The sequence below is a fragment of the Puma concolor genome, chromosome A1 (genome assembly GCF_028749965.1).
Source record: "Puma concolor isolate L17-30 chromosome A1, mPumCon1.1.hap2, whole genome shotgun sequence".
Taxonomy (NCBI): domain Eukaryota; kingdom Metazoa; phylum Chordata; class Mammalia; order Carnivora; family Felidae; genus Puma; species Puma concolor.
This window is the reverse complement of record NC_141667.1, coordinates 136,832,464-136,850,350: the sequence shown is the minus strand read 5'-3', so window position 1 is coordinate 136,850,350 and position 17,887 is coordinate 136,832,464. Positions and strand designations below refer to the sequence as shown.

The window sequence follows — 17,887 nt, the reverse complement described above, 5'->3', positions numbered from 1 at the left end:
AGAGAGCGTGCGCAAACAGGGGAGAGGGGCAAAGGGAAATAGAGAAAGAGAGAAGGAATCTCAAGCAGGCTCCACACTCAGCATGAAGCTCCATGCAAGACTCAATCCCACGATACCGGGATTATTACCTGAGCTGAAATCAAGTCACACACTTAACCGACTGAGCCAACCAGGCGCCCTTTTTTTTTTTTTAAGTTCATTTATTTATTTTGAGGGAGAGATAAAGCATGCACACACAGGTGGGGGAGGGACAGAGAGAGAGGGAGAGAGAATCCAAAGCAGGGTCCACACTGCCAGCACAGAGCCTAATGCAGGGCTCAGACACAGGGCTCGAACTCACAAAAGGTGAGATAATGACCTGAGCCAAAATCAAGAATCAGATACTTAAGGAGTGCCTGGCTGGCTTAGTGGGTTAACTGTTAAACTCGTGGTTTCAGCTCATGATAACACGGTTAGTGAGTTCGAGCCCCAGGGCAGCTCTCTGCTGACAGCACGGACCCTGCTTGGAATTCTCTGTCTCCCTCTCTCTCTGCCCCTCTCTCTCTCTCTCTCTCTCAAAAATGAATAAATATTAAAAAAAAAATACTAACCTGAACACAGCATAATCCACCAGATAAATCTTAAAGCACAAATACCTGTAACACTGCTCAATTGTAGAGGAAATTTAGTGTATTTTTAAATGCATATTCACAATCCATGCCTCTGGAAAGTTCAGTTTTGAAGCTGTGATGTTTATCTGGTGTTTTCAGTTTGGTCTTGTGCCCCAGCATCCCATTCCTACACCTCAAGGAGGAAGGGCGGGGCGGACGGGGGGGCCGAGATATAGGCATGGGTTTCCCACCCCCCACCGAGCTGAGCACCAGTAAGCATATTAGGTCCCTATTTGTGGACTTCAGAATGGCTAGACATAATAACTAACGATAGTCATCATTGAACAAGACTTAAATTCTTGGAACTACAGACCTTGTTTCATTGAAGAAAGAAAACTCGGGTTTAAGGAGAGAAAATTAGGGCTAGAGAAGACTTTCAACACCATGTAAGCTGGCAGTGTTAAACTCAAAAGCACGTTTTTGAGAACTCAGTGAATCAAAGCAGGCAGAATGAGCCATGGAGAGGGCTGAGGACAGAGGCAGCCTGCAGAGATCAGCCCCGCCACAAGGGGGCACTACTACTTCGTATCAGCCAACTATTACCACACTTGCGGATCCGATTTTCTAGGCAAGGTCAGATAAAAATGTTTTCAGGGAAATGTACAAGAAATTTCTACTTATGAAACATGGCAAAGGCCAAACAGCAGATGCCACCAGGCCAAATCTAGCCTAATATCTTTTCATTCAATAGCAAGGAAAAAAGTGCAGAGATGTTCATTGAACTTATCAAATGCGAGAGGCGAAATTCATTGTCCTCTTTTCTACCTCAGAACGTCTTTTACAGCCTCTACTTATAAAGATATAACATGTGACTGGGGAACCTGGGTCCGACCCTGGCTCAGGTCATGATCTCACCGTTCGCGGGTTCGAGCCCCACATGTGGGGGGAGCCTGCTTGGGATTCTCTCTCCCTCTCTCTCTGCTCCTCCCCCACTCGCGTTTTCTCTCTCAAAATAAACCTTTTTTTTTTTTTTTAATTTTTTTTTCCCAACGTTTATTTATTTTTGGGACAGAGAGAGACAGAGCATGAACGGGGGAGGGGCAGAGAGAGAGGGAGACACAGAATCGGAAACAGGCTCCAGGCTCTGAGCCATCAGCCCAGAGCCTGACGCGGGGCTCGAATTCACGGACCGCGAGATCGTGACCTGGCTGAAGTCGGACGCTTAACCGACTGCGCCACCCAGGCGCCCCTAAACCTTTTTTTTTTTTTAAAGAAAGATATAACGTGTGACTTACTGGAGAGCATCAGAAAAATGAGATATTTGAATCATCGGTGGTCTTGCTTCAGGCTCCCTGCTGTCAGCTTCTGTCTTGTTTGGTTTTCGTAATCTCAGTTTCCATGGGAGGAGATAATAAGGTCTCTGCAATCTTTATTTGACATGTATCCTACCTACTGCCATTTTTTCCCAGTGTGTGTGCTACTGTTATAACTGTATTTATATAAATAGCCTACTCCAGGTGTTTATCTTTGATTGCCTGATCTCTGTTTTAATTTTCACACACAAAAATGAAAGCTACGGCAAAGGCAAGCAGCACCCTGAGCAACGGCCACGTCTAAACAGCTGGAGGGGTCAAACACGGCAGGTGGGTGCCTGCGGATGTGGATTCCTGCACAGTGGGCAACTGCCATTAATCTTAAAAATAAAGCATCAGAATTCACGTTTTCTCTCTGTGGTCGTGTGCCTTTGGAACCTCATTCCTGCTTGACCATAAGGTCCAAACATAACGACTAGCAAATTTTGAAACATTTAGCATAGACAGCTCCTAACCAGAAGTGAAGTTCAGGGGGCACGCCACAGCAGGATCCCACACTGACGCGGGTTCACATTGTCCACACCACCAGCATCTGGGCATTTAAAACCTGACTGCCCTTGACTAACGAGTGATGTTCAGCATCTCTTCATGCGACTGTTGGCCGTCTGGATGTCTTCTTTGGAGAAATGTTTGTTCATGTCTTTTGCCCATTTTTTAATTGGATTGTTCAGTGGTGTGTTTTTTTGTTTTTTTGTTTTTTTTTTTATGTTGACTTGTGTAAGTTCTTTATAATTGGTGGTTACCTGAGCGGAGGTAGGTGAGAGGATGGGTGAAGTAGGTGGTGTAGATTAAGAATACATTTATAGTGATGAGTACTGAGTAATGTATAGACCTGTTGAATTGCTATACTGTACACGTGAAAGGAACACAGCACTGTGTGTAAACCATACCAGGACTAAAAACAAAACAAAACAAGTGTGCCCGGGTGAGCATCCGACCTCAGGTCAAGTCAAGATCTCACGGTTCGTTGAGGTTGAGCCCTACGTCAGGCTCACTGCTATCAGATCAGAGCCTACTTCAGTCCTCTGTCCTCTCTCTGCCTCTCCCCCACCCATGCTTGCTCATGCTCTCTCTCTCTCGCTCTCTCTCTCAAAAAAATAAACATTTTTTAAATTTTTGTTTATTTTTTGAGAGAGACAGAACACGAGCGGGCGAGGGACAGAGAGAGAGGGAGACATAGAGTCTGAAGCAGGCTCCAGGCTCTGAGCTGTCAGCACAGACCCCAACACAGGGCTTGAACTGACAGACCACAAGATTACGACCGGAGCCGAAGTGAGATGCTTAACTGAGTCACCCAGGCGCCCCAAAAAAACACACACTAAAAAAACAAAAAAAAACTTGCAGGTCTCTAGGGAGAACATACACACTGCCCTTTTCTACCACTTTCTGCTGGCTTCTAGCCCCACCTCACAATTTTACTTGCTTTCCAGGCTCTTGACAGTACTTGAGTATGTGACCCCTGCTCTCCACTTTCAGCAAACCTCATCTTTGACACAATTTCTTCTGATAACAAAAGAATTCGCATCTTACATAAGAGTTCAGTCAATACTGCTTCAACTACTTCAGAGTTGCTTCCCTAAGACTGATAGCTGCTGCCTGAATGAAGTAATTGTATCACCAAGACGCTTGAGGTCATTTTCTGCTTTCAAAGTATCATGTCCATGGCCTTCAGATTCAGTTTGCATCTTTGTATTCCTACTACCTACGAGATAAAGCTTGAACTAGCCACTGGCGTTCGGGGTCCTTCATCACTCAGCCTCCACGTAAGTGTTCGAAACTATTACCTTCCTCACCAGTCTCCACTCACACACACACCTGGTCAGAGTCTAATTATTTGCTCATGAACTCCCCTCCCTTCCCCTTCTGCCTTTCCAATCTCTCCTCATCCTTCAGAGTTTAACTCACACTCCACCTGTCCCTGTAGGCTTTTCTAAATCTTCCCAGATTCAAAAATCTTGCCTCCTCTTTTTTTTTTTTTTTAAATTTTTTTTTCAACGTTTATTTATTTTTGGGACAGAGAGAGACAGAGCATGAACAGGGGAGGGGCAGAGAGAGGGAGACATAGAATCGGAAACAGGCTCCAGGCTCTGAGCCATCAGCCCAGAGCCTGACGCGGGGCTCGAACTCACGGACCTCTTGCCTCCTCTTAAATGTAAATAAATAATCTCTCCTCCTTTTATATGCTTAATAAACATTTGTTGGGGCGCCTGGGTGGCGCAGTCGGTTAAGCGTCCGACTTCAGCCAGGTCACGATCTCGCGGTCCGTGAGTTCAAGCCCCGTGTCAGGCTCTGGGCTGATGGCTCGGAGCCTGGAGCCTGTTTCCGATTCTGTGTCTCCCTCTCTCTCTCTGCCCCTCCCCCGTTCATGCTCTGTCTCTCTCTGTCCCAAAAATAAATAAAAAACGTTGAAAAAAAAAAAATTTAAACATTTGTTGAATGAACAAATGAATTGCAGCAGGGCCGCATTCTTATGGCCACTTAATTATGGCCAAGTTGCTTAACCGTTTTTAAGATAAAGCTTCATCGTCTGTAAAAATGTGGTTTGGGCAAGGATTGACTGAGATGTTATTTTAAAATTACCTAGCAGAGATGCTACATAGACTCAAAAGATATTAGGTAGTCCACAGATGGGAGAAGTAATAGTCTGATTTACTGCCTTCCTTCCTCCTGTACTGTTAATTAACTTTTCAGTTATGTACAGTGTCTCTTCCTAGCTTCATGATTGGAGAAGGACCCATGTTTAAAAAAAAATTTTGTATCATGCACTGTGGCTAAGCAGGGAATTTTGCTAATAAAACTTTGTTGAGGAGTCAATAGCTTCTCTACTGAAAAATATATCCAAAGACTGCCTGCTGACACTGGAATTTCCTCCTTTAGAGACATCCTCTCCTAAGTTAAGCAGTGCCCCAGCTAAAATCCAACCGTGCCTGGGAGATGGTAACAAAGTCTGTTGCATTAGTTATTAATACATGTGCCGTTTAGACTTTTTTGTTTACAAGGAGCAGAAACTAGCTCACAGGTTGTTGCTCTTATATGAAGTATGATATTGGTTTATTTAATCCAACACCTTAGTAAAACTTAGTTTATCTAATGTCTTTCCAACATTAGCATAGAGATAAGGGGGAAAGGAGAAATACAGATATCGCACTATCAAAGAGGACAAAGAAAAGCTGGGCGAAGCGCACCATCAGAGTCGCAGCCAGAAGGCGCTAGGAACCAGTGTGAGCAGGGAAGCCTGGGTGGCTTAGTCAGGTGAGTGTTTGACTTGACTCAGGTCATGATCTTGTCTGGCGGTCCGGGAGTTCAAGCCCTGCATTGGGCTCCACGCTGAAAGTACAGAGCCTACTTGGGATTCTCATTCTCTCCCTCTCTCTCTCTGCCCCTTCACCACTTGCACACTCTCTCTCTTTCTCTCTCAAAATAATAAATAAATAAAAATTTTTAAAAGAGGGGGGGCGCCTGGGTGGCTCAGTCGCCTAAGCATTCGACTTTGGCTCAGGTCATGATCTCTCACCGTCCATGAGTTCGAGCCCTGCGTCTGGCTCTGTGCTGACAGCTCAGAGCCTGGAGCCTGCTTCAGATTCTGTGTCCCCCTTCTCTCTCTGCTCCTCTCCCACTCATGATCTGTCTCAGTCTCTCAAAAATAAACAAATGTTAAAAAAAAATTAAAAAAAGAAAGAAAGAACCAGCATGACCAGCTGTAACGGTTTGCCCCACACTGAGCGGACACAGAAAGGCCTTCAGGGCTAAAACCAGAAACTCCTGGACAAACTGGGATAAGTTGGTCACCCTATTAGGAACCACTAAAATCCCAGCAAAAGACATACTTCCTTTAATTTCAAAAGTGTACTTGGAGTCAGTGCTGCACACAGAGCAGCACAAACCTGTCCCTGGCTGGTGACCAGCTGGTTCGAGAAAAGGGCTAACGAGGCCAAGGCTAAAGATTTGATCTCCCAGGGAAACTTTGCTCTCTTCCACAGTCTGTGACTACTCAAACCACCATTCGCCAATGCCAGTACGTGTGGCCACTCTGGACCAAATCCTTCACTGCTGCTAGGAACATGGGTGGTGGGACACAGATGTTTTCCTTGTGCGTGAACACAGACTGAGTGAATAATGTCACATAAAGAAACTCACCTGCTGAACTTCCTGCTTAAATGGGTTCTAAATAACAATAACACATAGCAGTATGGCAAATTTCCACAGCATTTTCTCCTAGATTTCATTCCCTTTTTTTTTTTTTAATGTTTTATTTATTTTTTGAGAGAGGGAACGTGAGCGGGGGTGGAGGGGCAGGGAGGGGGAGACAGAGGATCCCAAGCAGGCTCTGTGCTGTCAGCTCAGAACCCGATGCAGGGCTCAAACTCACAAGATCGCGACCTGGGCTGAAGTTGGACGCTCAACTGACTGAGCCATCCCAGGTACCCGAGTACTGTGAGACAGGCATAGCGGACACCACGCTCAGCAGGCTGGGGATAACCGGAGGTTACACAGCCAGAAAGCAACACAGATGGAACTGGAACCCTCACCTCCTACGGATTATTTGTTTGTCTTTCTGGTGGTGGTGGGGGTGGCAGTGAAAGAGGTCACGGCTGCCCGTAACCCAGCAAAATACACAGCCTGAATCCTGAGCTTCTCTTTGTACGTTTCCCCTTCCATAAGAATTCCAGAACTCTTGGAGCGTCTGGGTGGCTCAGTCGGTTGGGCGTCCCGACTTGGGCTCAGTTCATGATCTTGCGGTCTGTGGGTTCGAGCCCACATCAGGCTCTGTGCTGACAGCTCAGAGCCTGGAGCCTGCTTCAGACTCTGTGTCTCCCTCTCTCTCTGCCCCTCCCCTGCTCATGCTCTCTCTGTCAAAAATAAATAAACATTAGAAAAAAAAAGGAATTCCAGAACCCTTCAGGTCCCAAGGACCATGAAGCACAGCCCCTGAGCTCTTGCGAGTCTTGCCAAACTTGCCCACAGTGTGGGCTGTGGCGTGCTGGTGGGCTGGTTATCTCCTGCACGCGTGAAGGCATAAAGCACGTCCACATTCTCCACCCCAGGGGTCAGGCCCAGGAGATACTGCTGACAGTTTCTGCACCCCACTTTTTATGTGTTCACTTTCCCGGACACTTTGATGCCTAAACCCACAGAGTTGTGTGGTGTTCATATTAGTAAACCAAAAGCTGAATTTCCCAAACACGTTTATTTTTTCCTTCAGAGCAAATGTGGGCAGGATAAAAACCACTCTGTGTCATACTTCCACGTTACTCATTAACCAACTTCAAAAAAAAAAAAAATAGCCTCAGCCAGATTAGGCGTCACGTGAAGAGTTTCCTGCACTGGGGGAACAGAGCAAAGCCAAACGCAGGGATTTTCACATCATCGGAGGTGGGGGATTCAGAAATGAGCCTTTGAGCTTATTTCCTTACCTGCCAATCGGCACTGGCACAATGGTGAAGAAAAGGCTGTCTTCCAGTGACACGGTGTTCCGGTTTGACATTCCGGGCAGCCCAAGAAAGGCAGGCACCGAGGCCCCACACAGCGCCGCAGACTGCCCCAGCTCTGTGCTTCTCAGGTGGGTACATCTCGCGTGTCACCTTGGTGGCCTCAGCCACCTGACAGGTGTTCTGGGGAGAGCTCCTTCCTCATCCTCTGCCAAGGGGAAGGACAAGGCACAAGCCGAGGCATCTGGGCCAGTGGATTGGAAGGGGGTACACAGCAAAGAATGTGACTTGCTGAGCAAACAGAGCTATGACCATGATTAAGGGAAAATAATCGTTAGTGCCTTCTTTAGGACTTTTTTAGTACTAGACGACTAGCCAGCTCTGCCATTCTTTAATTCCCGATCACTTTCAGGTTCATAGGAACTGAAGCCCAAATAGTTGAGCCCAAAACTTTACTTTGGTGTCAGAATTACTGTGTCAATATCAAAAAAGTAAATGCAGGGGCTTTCTAAATTAATTATCAAAACAGTAGTAGCTGTGCTGTGTGGTTCAACTACTTACCGTATAGTGATTTATAGCTGCTTTGGCCTGATTCAGAACATGCTCTTTTTAGCTATAAATATTAATGCCTCTATTAACGTCACTCTGATAATTACATTTTTTAAAATGTTTATTTATTTTGAAAGAGAGAGCATGCGTGCGTGCATGCACAGGGGAGGGGCAGGGAGAAAGAGAGAGAATCACAAGTAGGCTCCTAATGTGAAGACACAGCCAGATGCGGGGCTGGAACTCACAAATTGCGAGATCAAACCAAGAGTCGGATGCTTAACGGACCGAGCCACCCAGGCGCCCTTAATAATTACATATTTTTAATCAAAATTTGTGTCGCTAACTCTTTATTCATTTTGGTCTCATAATAATTCTCTAGGAACTTATACTTTATAAGTTCCTAGAGATATAATTTGACATAAGATATCAAATGCAAGTGGAAATCAATTACAAGAAAAAGTTTCTTACCCAACTTTCATGTTACTTCCATTAAACCTGTCAAGGGAAGGCAGAGAAGTTACCTCCAAACAGGAAGTTGACTTTTTACACAGCACCACAGCCAGAAAGGTGGTCGTTTGTTTTGTTTTTTAATCATTTTAAATCATTTATACAAAAAAGTGCTCAGGGCGCCTGGGTGGCTCAGTCATTAAGCATCTGACTTCAGCTCAGTTCATGATCTTACTGTTCGTGAGTTCAAGTCCCACATCTGGTAAGCCCACTTCTCTCTCTCTCTGTCCCTCACTCACTTGCACCCTCCCTCTCTCTCTCTAAAAAAGAAAAAGTGCTCAAAATTATAGCTTTTAAAAATTAAACAGAAACCAAGAAATCCCACTTCATTTAATGGTGTTTGGGTATCAGAATGTCGGGTTACAGAAACAAGTGAAGACATTGTTTAAAGAAGTTTTAAGGGGGCGCCTGGGTGGCGCAGTCAGTTAAGCGTCCGACTTCAGCCAGGTCACGATCTCACGGTCCGTGAGTTCGAGCCCCGCGTCGGGCTCTGGGCTGATGGCTCAGAGCCTGGAGCCTGTTTCCGATTCTGTGTCTCCCTCTCTCTCTGCCCCTCCCCCGTTCATGCTCTGTCTCTCTCTGTCCCAAAAATAAATAAACGTTGAAAAAAAAAAAAATAAAGAAGTTTTAGGGACAAAGAGCCTGAATTTACGCAAAATGTTGCATGATGCACCTATTTTAAGTTAACTTAATTTTTCCATCCATCATTAACATCCATCTATCTGACGTGAATTGTCTGAGCATGAGCACAACTCCTATGACTGAGCATGTAAAATCTTTGTATTACTTTGTATTACTTCCACATTTGAAATGTTTCTCGAATCATTTTGTCTGCTTCATCCATCTCTTGTGTAGGCTGTAATGCAGACGTTTCTAGGAGTTCAAGGTCTAATCAGGCAAAATGAAATTAAAGTACATAAATAAATTTTTTAAATGCAAAAAATACAGAAAATATAATTTAAATAATATGCATATATTATTTAAATAAGTATAAATAAATAGGATAAAAATAAAAACCTGCATCAACCTAAATTCAAGCCCCTTTCAAAAACAGCCCAGGTCTATTTTACCTGCATATCAGAATATTCAACATCAGGGACGCCGGGGTGACTCAGTCAGCTAAGCATCCAACCTTGGCTCAGGTCATGATCTCATGGTTCATGGGTCTGAGGCGCCCACGGACTCTGCACTGACAGCTCAGAGCCTGGAGCCTGCTTCGGATTCTGTGTCTCCCTCTCTCTCTGCCCCTCCCTGGCTCATGATCTGTCTCTCAAAAACAAATAAATGTTTTAAAAAAAATTTTTTTGGGGGCGCCTGGGTGGCGCAGTCGGTTAAGCGTCCGACTTCAGCCAGGTCACGATCTCGCGGTCCGTGAGTTCGAGCCCCGCGTCGGGCTCTGGGCTGATGGCTCAGAGCCTGGAGCCTGTTTCCGATTCTGTGTCTCCCTCTCTCTCTGCCCCTCCCCCATTCATGCTCTGTCTCTCTCTGTCCCAAAAATAAATAAACGTTGAAAAAAAAAAATTTTTTTTTAAAGAATAGTCAACATCAAACGTCTATATTAGTAGCTAGAAGCATTTTTTTTTTTAATGTGTATCGGAACCAATCTAAAAACATCACACGTATCTCCAAACAGTTTGGGCAATGAAGGACTTTCAGTCTAGGTGAAAAATCTACTTAATGTATTATATATTAAATCATTCAAAATAATTCATGGAAACACATTGGTCAATTATTTCAGGTAAAAAACAAAAACAAAAACAGGTAAACACTTCCCTTTAACTTCTAACTAAATACTAAGAATTTATGTGGCTGATGTGGGATCCCATTACCCTTTCCATGAACTAGAGCTAAAGGTATTCTGAGATCAACATACTGCTTCAAGTAGGCACAGATACAATTTATGCAGTTTTCTTATTCAATCATTCAACAAAGATGTAGTGTGTGACTATCATATGCTAGGCTATGTGGAATGCACAGTGGATACAGACATGAGCAAGATAGACCTAGTCTCTGCCCTCATAGAGGTTATTAGTTTAATGTCAAAGAGGATAAAAAATTATGAACACATGAATGCATCCACACATGCATACATAATTCTTGTTTTAACATATGTTATCATAGGAAACAATTACAGGGCTGATACAGAGAATAAAATAGGGAAAACTAACTTAGATGGGGTGGGAAATAAAGGACTCTTCAAGGAAGTGATAATTCAGCCGTCCAAGAGGATGAAAAAAGAGCCAACCATGGAATGACTGAGAAGGAACACGTTGCCCTGAGGTGGGGAGGATGTTATGTCTTGAGGAACCAGGGGACAGTGGCATCCGATGAAATCGAAGGGCGAAGCATTGGATGTAGGGGTTTAGAATTCTATTTTAACTGCAGTGGGAAACCAATGGGAGGTTTAGAACATGGGAGTATCACGATGTGTTGTTCCCTTTAGAAGGGCATTCTGGCCCGTCTCTGGGTGCTTTCCAGTTTTTTGCTCTGTCAAGAAATACTGCATCCTGCCCATGCCTTGCCATGTGCTTGTGTAAGAGTGTCTGTAAAGTATGGACCCAGCAGAGGAATTGCTGGGTCACAGATTACAGGCACGACTAACCCTGCTCATGATGTCAACCTGTGTTCCAAGCTGGTGTCATTTACGCTCTCACCCACAGCTATTCTGCTACTTCCACAACATTGGCATTGCCTGGCTTTTAAGTTTTTTCCAATATGGAAGCTGAGAAATGCCATCTCAATGAGGTTTTCATGTTCATTTCCTTGACCCTTTGGGTCAGGAGGCAGGGTTACTGCCTTTTTCTTTTTTTTTCTTTTTTTTTTTTTAGATATTTTTTAATGTTTATTATTTATTTTGAGAGAAAGAGAATGTGTGTGCACCCACATGCGCATGAGCGGAGAGGGGCAGAGAAGGAGAGAGAATCCCAAGCAGGCTCCACGCTCAGTGTGGTACTTGACAACAGGGCTCGCTCTCACAGCGAGGTCATGACCTGAGATCATGACCTGAGTAAAATGTCAGTCGCTCGACCAACTGGGCCACCCAAGCACCTCTTATTTTTAGATAGTTTTTTTTTTTTTTTTAATTTTTTTTTTCAACGTTTATTTATTTTTGGGACAGAGAGAGACAGAGCATGAACAGGGGAGGGGCAGAGAGAGAGGGAGACACAGAATCGGAAACAGGCTCCAGGCTCTGAGCCATCAGCCCAGAGCCTGACGCGGGGCTCGAACCCACGGACCGCGAGATCGTGACCTGGCTGAAGTCGGACGCTTAACCAACTGCGCCACCCAGGCGCCCCTTTAGATAGTTTTAAAAACACTTCAGATACTAGATTTTTGGTCAATTATATGTGGTGTAAATATTTTATTCCAGCATATGACCTGTCTCTTCACATTCTATACCATATCCACATTCTTGTTTCTAATTTATCAACGCATTATTTTCTTAATGATTTACACTTCTCATGACTTATGTAAGAAATCCCTCCGTACCCTGGGGTCATTAGAATGTTCTTACATATTTTCTGCTGAAAGTGTGTTTTCTTTCTTCTTTCTGTCATACATTGTTGTCTTAATTACTATGACTTTATAATTAAAAGTTTTGTTGTCTAATGAGACAAGAATCTTTACATAGTTCAGAAGTGATAGGCTACTCTTGACCCTTTTGCGTTTTCATTTACATTTTAGAATCAGTTTATCAAATGAAGATTTATTTTTAATTGAAATCGCATTAAGTCTATTACTCGATTTGATGAAATTGCTTTAAGTCTACTGCTCATTTTAGGGTGTTAAGTATACCTATTCATGCACGTGGTTTGTCCCTCCATTTATTTAGGACTTCTTTAATATCCTTTGATAAAGTTTTAGAATATTCTACACAAAGACCTTATACGTTGTTAGATTTATTCTTAGGTACTGTACACCTCTGTTGCTATTGGAAATAATGTGTGTGTATATACGTATATATATATATTATATATATATAATTTTTAATATATATAATTTTATATATATAATTTATAATTTATAAATAATATAATTTATATATATAATTTTATATATAATATTATATATATTATATATATATAATTTTTAATATATATATAATTTTTAATGTTTATTTATTTCTGAGAGACAGAGCACGAGTGGGGGAGAGGCAGAGAGAGAGGGAGACACAGAATCCGAAGAGGCTCCAGGCTCTGAGCTGTCAGTAAACAGCTAAACAAGGGGCTCGAACCGTGAGATCATGACCTGAGCCGAAGTTGGTTGCTTAACCCACTGAGCCACCCAGGCACCCCTGGAAATACATTTTTAATTGCACTTTCTTTTGATGATGTTACAAAGAAATGTAACTAAATTTCTGAGTTTATCTTATATTCAACATTCTTGCTAAATCTTATTAATTTTAATAATCAATCTGTAAAATCTAAGACATTTTCTTTATAGACAATAACATTATTTGAAATAATAAAAAAAAATTTGTTTTCACGATTCCATTCTTTACTCCTTCTAAATCTTTATTTTATCACACAAGCAATGAACTCCATGATAATGTTGAGAGTGAGTAGTAATTCCAGACATTCTTGTTTTGTTTCCTATTTTAAATGGAATGCTTTTAACATTTCAGGTTTTATCAGTCCTTTTCTCTCAGGTTAAAAAAGGTCTACCCCCCCCAAAAAAATTTTTTTCAATTAAACAAAAAGGGGGGACTTAGTCGGTTAAGTATCTGACTTCAGTTTAGTTCATGATCTCACGGTTCATGAGTTCAAGCCCCACGTCAGGCTCTGTGCTGATGGCTCGGAGCCTGGAGCCTGCTTCAAATTCTGTGTCTTCCTCTCTCTCTGCCTCTCCCCACTCATACACTGTCTCTCTCAAAAAAAATAAATAAATAAACCCTAGAAAAAAAATTAAAAAAAAAAAAAGGTCCCTTCCAATGTTCCAAGATGTCATTGAAACTATTGAAGACCTTCCTGGCCTCCACTGAGATGATCCTTGTTTGAAAAGCTTTAACATCATTTCCCCAAATATACAGAACATTGGGCAACCTTGAAAAACATGAATTACTCTAACCTCCTCTTTTTTTTCCTGAGAAAAGGTTATTTATTTATTTATTGTTAATGAAGAATAACTGACATACAGTATTGTATTAGTTTCAGATATACAATGTAGTGCTATTTATATACATTATGAAATGGTCACCTTAATAAGTCTAGTTACCACCTGTCACCATACAAAGTTGTTACAAGATGACTGACTATATTCCCTGTGCTGTACATTACATCCCCGTGTATATCTTATTTATTTTGTAACTGGAAGTCTGTACCTCTTAATCCTTTTTACCTATTTCATCCATTCTCCCACTTCCGTCCCCTCTGGTAACTCTCAGTTTGTTCCCTGATCTCATAAGTCTGCTTTGTTTTCTTTGTTTTGTTTTTTAGAATGCACACATAAGCAAAATCATATGGTAATTTGTCTTTCTCTGTCAGACTTAATTCATTTAGCATAATACCCTCTAGCCTCTCCATATTGCCACAAATGGCAACATTTCAATTTTTAATGGCTAATACTCCACTGTGCGTGTGTATGTGCCCGTGCGCGATATCTTCTTTATCCATTCATCTATTGGTGGACATTGAGGCTGCTTCCATATCTTGGCTACTGTAAATAATGCTGCAATGAAAAGAGACATGTGTACGGCTTTTCAAATAGTGTTTCTGTTTTCTTTGGATAAATATGTGGAAGTGAAATTGCTGGATCCTACGGTAGTTCCATTTTTAATTTTTTGAGGAAACTCCATATTGTTTTCCATGGTGGCTGTAGCAGTTTACATTCCCACCAACAGTGCATGAGAGTTCCCTTTTTTCTGCATCCTCAATAACACTTGTTATTTCTTGTCTTTTCGATACTAGCCATTCTAACAGACATGAGGTGCTATTTCATTGTGGTTTTGATTTACAATTCCCTGACGATCAGTGATGTTGAACATCTTTTCACGTGTCTGTCGGCCATCTGTACATATTCTTCGGAAAAATGTTTATTCAGGCCCTCTGCCCATTTTTTTAATGGGGTTGTGTGTTTTTCTGCTATTGAGTTATATGAGTTCTTTATATATGTTGGATTTTAAACCCTTATCAGATATATCATTTGTGAATACTTTCCATTCAATAGATTGCCTTCTCATTTTGTTGGTTTCCTTTGCTGTGTGAAATGCTTTTTAGTATGATATAATCTCATTTTTTTAAGTTTGTTTATTTTGAGAGAGAGAGAAAAAGCTGAGGAGGGGCACAGAAACAGAGGAATAGGGAGAGAGAAGCTCAAGCAGACTCCGCACTGTCAGCACAGAGCTCGACACGGGGTTCAAACTCATGAACCATCAGGTCACAAACTGAGCAGAAATCCAGAGTTGGACACTTAACCAACTGAGTCACCCAGGGGCGCCTATTTATTTTTCCTTTTGTTGTCTTTGCCTGAGAAGACAGATTAAAAACAAACAAACAAACAAGATCCAAAACGATGAGGCAGCACTAAGCTGGAATGTGGGACCACAGTGGGACCAGCTGAGGCTGGCTCAGACTCTTTCTGGGTTCTGCTTTGGGGACTACTCCAGGTTGCAGTCAACAACAACCCTGTCAGGTCCAAGGTAGCCCTGGAGTCATATGCATCATGTCTCCACCTAGTGGCTCCAATGGTTCTGTTTCTATTCTGCCTACTGTCCCAGCTGCCACCAGTAAGTGGCAGAGGAAGTGTTTGCCCTTCTTCTCTCCCTTCCCACCAGTCTTGATTTTTCTTAGCGACGCCCACTCCTCCTGCCATTAGGGAAAGAAGAAGAGCACTTTTTGGTACCTAAAGAAGAAGAACACTGTACATGGCATATTATGACCCATTTTCACCAGATGAGCCCATTGTCTCAGCTCCTGCTTGCTGGAGTTGTAGACATAAAGGGTTATATTTAGAACCTGGAGGGAGTAGAGTTCTGGGAAATGGGCTTCCTTCTCCAGGAAGAGGGATGAGGAGATAACAGTCAAAGAAAGCAGGACTGTGTTAAGGGGATACAGTAGTAGCAGTGTCCTAAGTGTGGAGTAAGTATTTCAGTGAATGGAGTGTTCTTAGTGGGTAGGGTTCACAGGCAGGACCTGTGAACTCGGCTGAGCCTCAGAGGAGAGTGAAGGGCGGGTTGCCAGAAGGCAGAGAAATGATGGAATACATCAGGATGAATGGGGCTATAGAAGTTGGAGCAAGGAGGTAATAAAGGACACAGGAACAGTTCCTCTCTGGGAGCAGGTTTAGAATTTTCCCTGCAGGAGAAAACAGAACTCCCCCCACAGCTACCCTAGCCAGGGGAGAAAGGACCTGCAGTCTCATTTCCAAGCTTTGCCAGACACTTCCACACAGTCTCCTCACACCAGGCACCCAATGTTCTCTCAAAACACACGTTCTATCCTGGCCTCAGGTGTTGGAACGTGCTGGAAACCCACGTGACTGCCTCAAAAATTCACACTCATCTTGCCTGATGCACTTCCGGAAGGGTCTAGGATAGCATCTGGGGAGACTTCCTGCTTCCACCCCTCAGGAGTAGCAGTCTTTCTTATTTGTTGGCACCATATGCTATATTGGCCACATATCAGAATGGATGGTCAGGAGGGATGTATTTATTATAAAGCCAGTGAAGCTTAATCTTCACTCACTCACACAGGCCTCTCCCAAGGCCCTGGGAGTGTCTACAGCAAGCTCTGCACCTAGTCCTACATTTCTGTAAACTTCTCAGACAATCTCTTAACTACAATTACGACTCTCTCTCTCTTCACTCCAATTTTCTCTCTGTCACACTTGCCCTCCAGTCGGGTGGGCAAGGGCATTTTTGGCATTATGAGCTAAGGGGAAGTTGTTTGGAGATACAGTGACTTTGGGATTAGTGGAATTGGTCTATGTGAGTTGCCTGTGTACATGAGTTGCTGTTAGCCAACCTGACTCTCCAGAACGTTCCACTACCCACTAAAGGCCGGAGATGGCATCATGATATGAATATGTCCTCCAGGTACCATTTATCAGCAGTATGAAGGCAGTGGAAGAAAAACAAGGCTGGAAATGTACAGAACCAGAAGGTAGTCTCTGGCAAACTCTTCTAGTAATCACATGTGTAAATTGTGATTGATTCTCATCAATGCCAATGACAAACACAAGTTCTCTCCTGTTAGGACTGTAACCTCCATAATGTAGCTGATATCATTATAAAAGTACACCAAACTTTCTTTTTTCTTTTCTTGTGGTAATTGCATGACTTATGAGAATTTCTGTATTTATGGGGCAAAAACCCAAGGTAATACTAAAAAAAAAAAAAGCTATTGTCTTTTTAAAGTTATTTTATTTTTTAATATTTATTTTTGAGAGACAGAGCATGAGCGGGGAAGGGGCAGAAAGAGGAGACACAGAATCCGAAGCAGGCTCCAGGCTCTGAGCTGTCAGCACAGAGCCAGACGCGGGGCTGGAACCCACGAACCGTGAGATCATGACCTGAGCCGAAGTCGGATGCTTAACTGATGGACCCACCCAGGTTCCCCATAACAGACTTAAAAAAAAAAAATCAATCAGCTTCACTTACATGCCTTCATCTCTCTCTCCTTCTCCCCTCCTTGTCTAAGGTAATGCTGGGCAAGCATACCTGAGCTACAAGTTCTAAGAGTTGCCTCCATGGGTCACTTTGTGGAGTTACAGGAGGGCAAGTTGTCCAGCCCTGCTGAGAAGTACATGAAGGATGAATGAGTACCTGTCTAGAGCCAAGAGCAGTACTAATAACCTCTTCTATTTGCACAGTGGCTTTTACTCATGGGAGCTTTTTACAGATGTGACTTTACAAACCTTAGTGGCTTTTCACTATGATTGATGGATTACGGTCGTTACTGTCTACATTGCTTAGATATGAAAGCAAGGAACAGAAAAAGGAAAAAAGGTTTTCTGTTGTGGCTGCATGGCAAAATTAAGCTAATGACATTAGTTCAGGTAGTGAATGCACAGCCAGACAGGTGGCCAAATGGCATTATCCAAGTTCACCGATCAATTTGTTTGCCTGGCGTGACTTCAAATTATTTGGGCTATTTCAGAAAATCAAATGCATCATCAGGGGTCATTGAATTCAGTTTCTTCAGCCCACCCAGGGGGACTTTGATGACCTCAGAAGGGACACCGGTTTCAGAAGTAGGCATGCGACTCGCTTTGAAAGAACAAGGTTAAGGGAGCCACCCTGGGATTCTCAGTTCTATACGGACCCAATGTGTGGTTCTGTTGGTTCCTGTTAAATTCATTTGTAAAAAGACAAAGGTATTGGTCCTAGGTACTTTTCGGGAGTGGTGAAAGAACAAGTGTCATGGGTAATTTCATTTAACCAACAGTTCTGGAACACTGTTTCTGTAATCGCTGTAAGGGGACACGCTATACGGAGCCCTGT

General features: G+C 42.9%; 1 protein-coding gene across 1 annotated transcript in view; it reads left to right on the top strand.

Annotated features, from left to right (window-relative positions):
* Positions 1-7,293: 7,293 nt before the first annotated feature.
* Positions 7,294-17,887, top strand: part of GRAMD2B (GRAM domain containing 2B) — a 120,495-nt gene continuing 109,901 nt past the window's right edge. Inside the window, exon 1 of the mRNA XM_025923471.2 lies at positions 7,294-7,523. Within this exon, the coding sequence (XP_025779256.1) occupies positions 7,399-7,523 (125 nt within the window). The 5' untranslated portion in view covers positions 7,294-7,398. The remainder of the gene's footprint in view (positions 7,524-17,887) is intronic.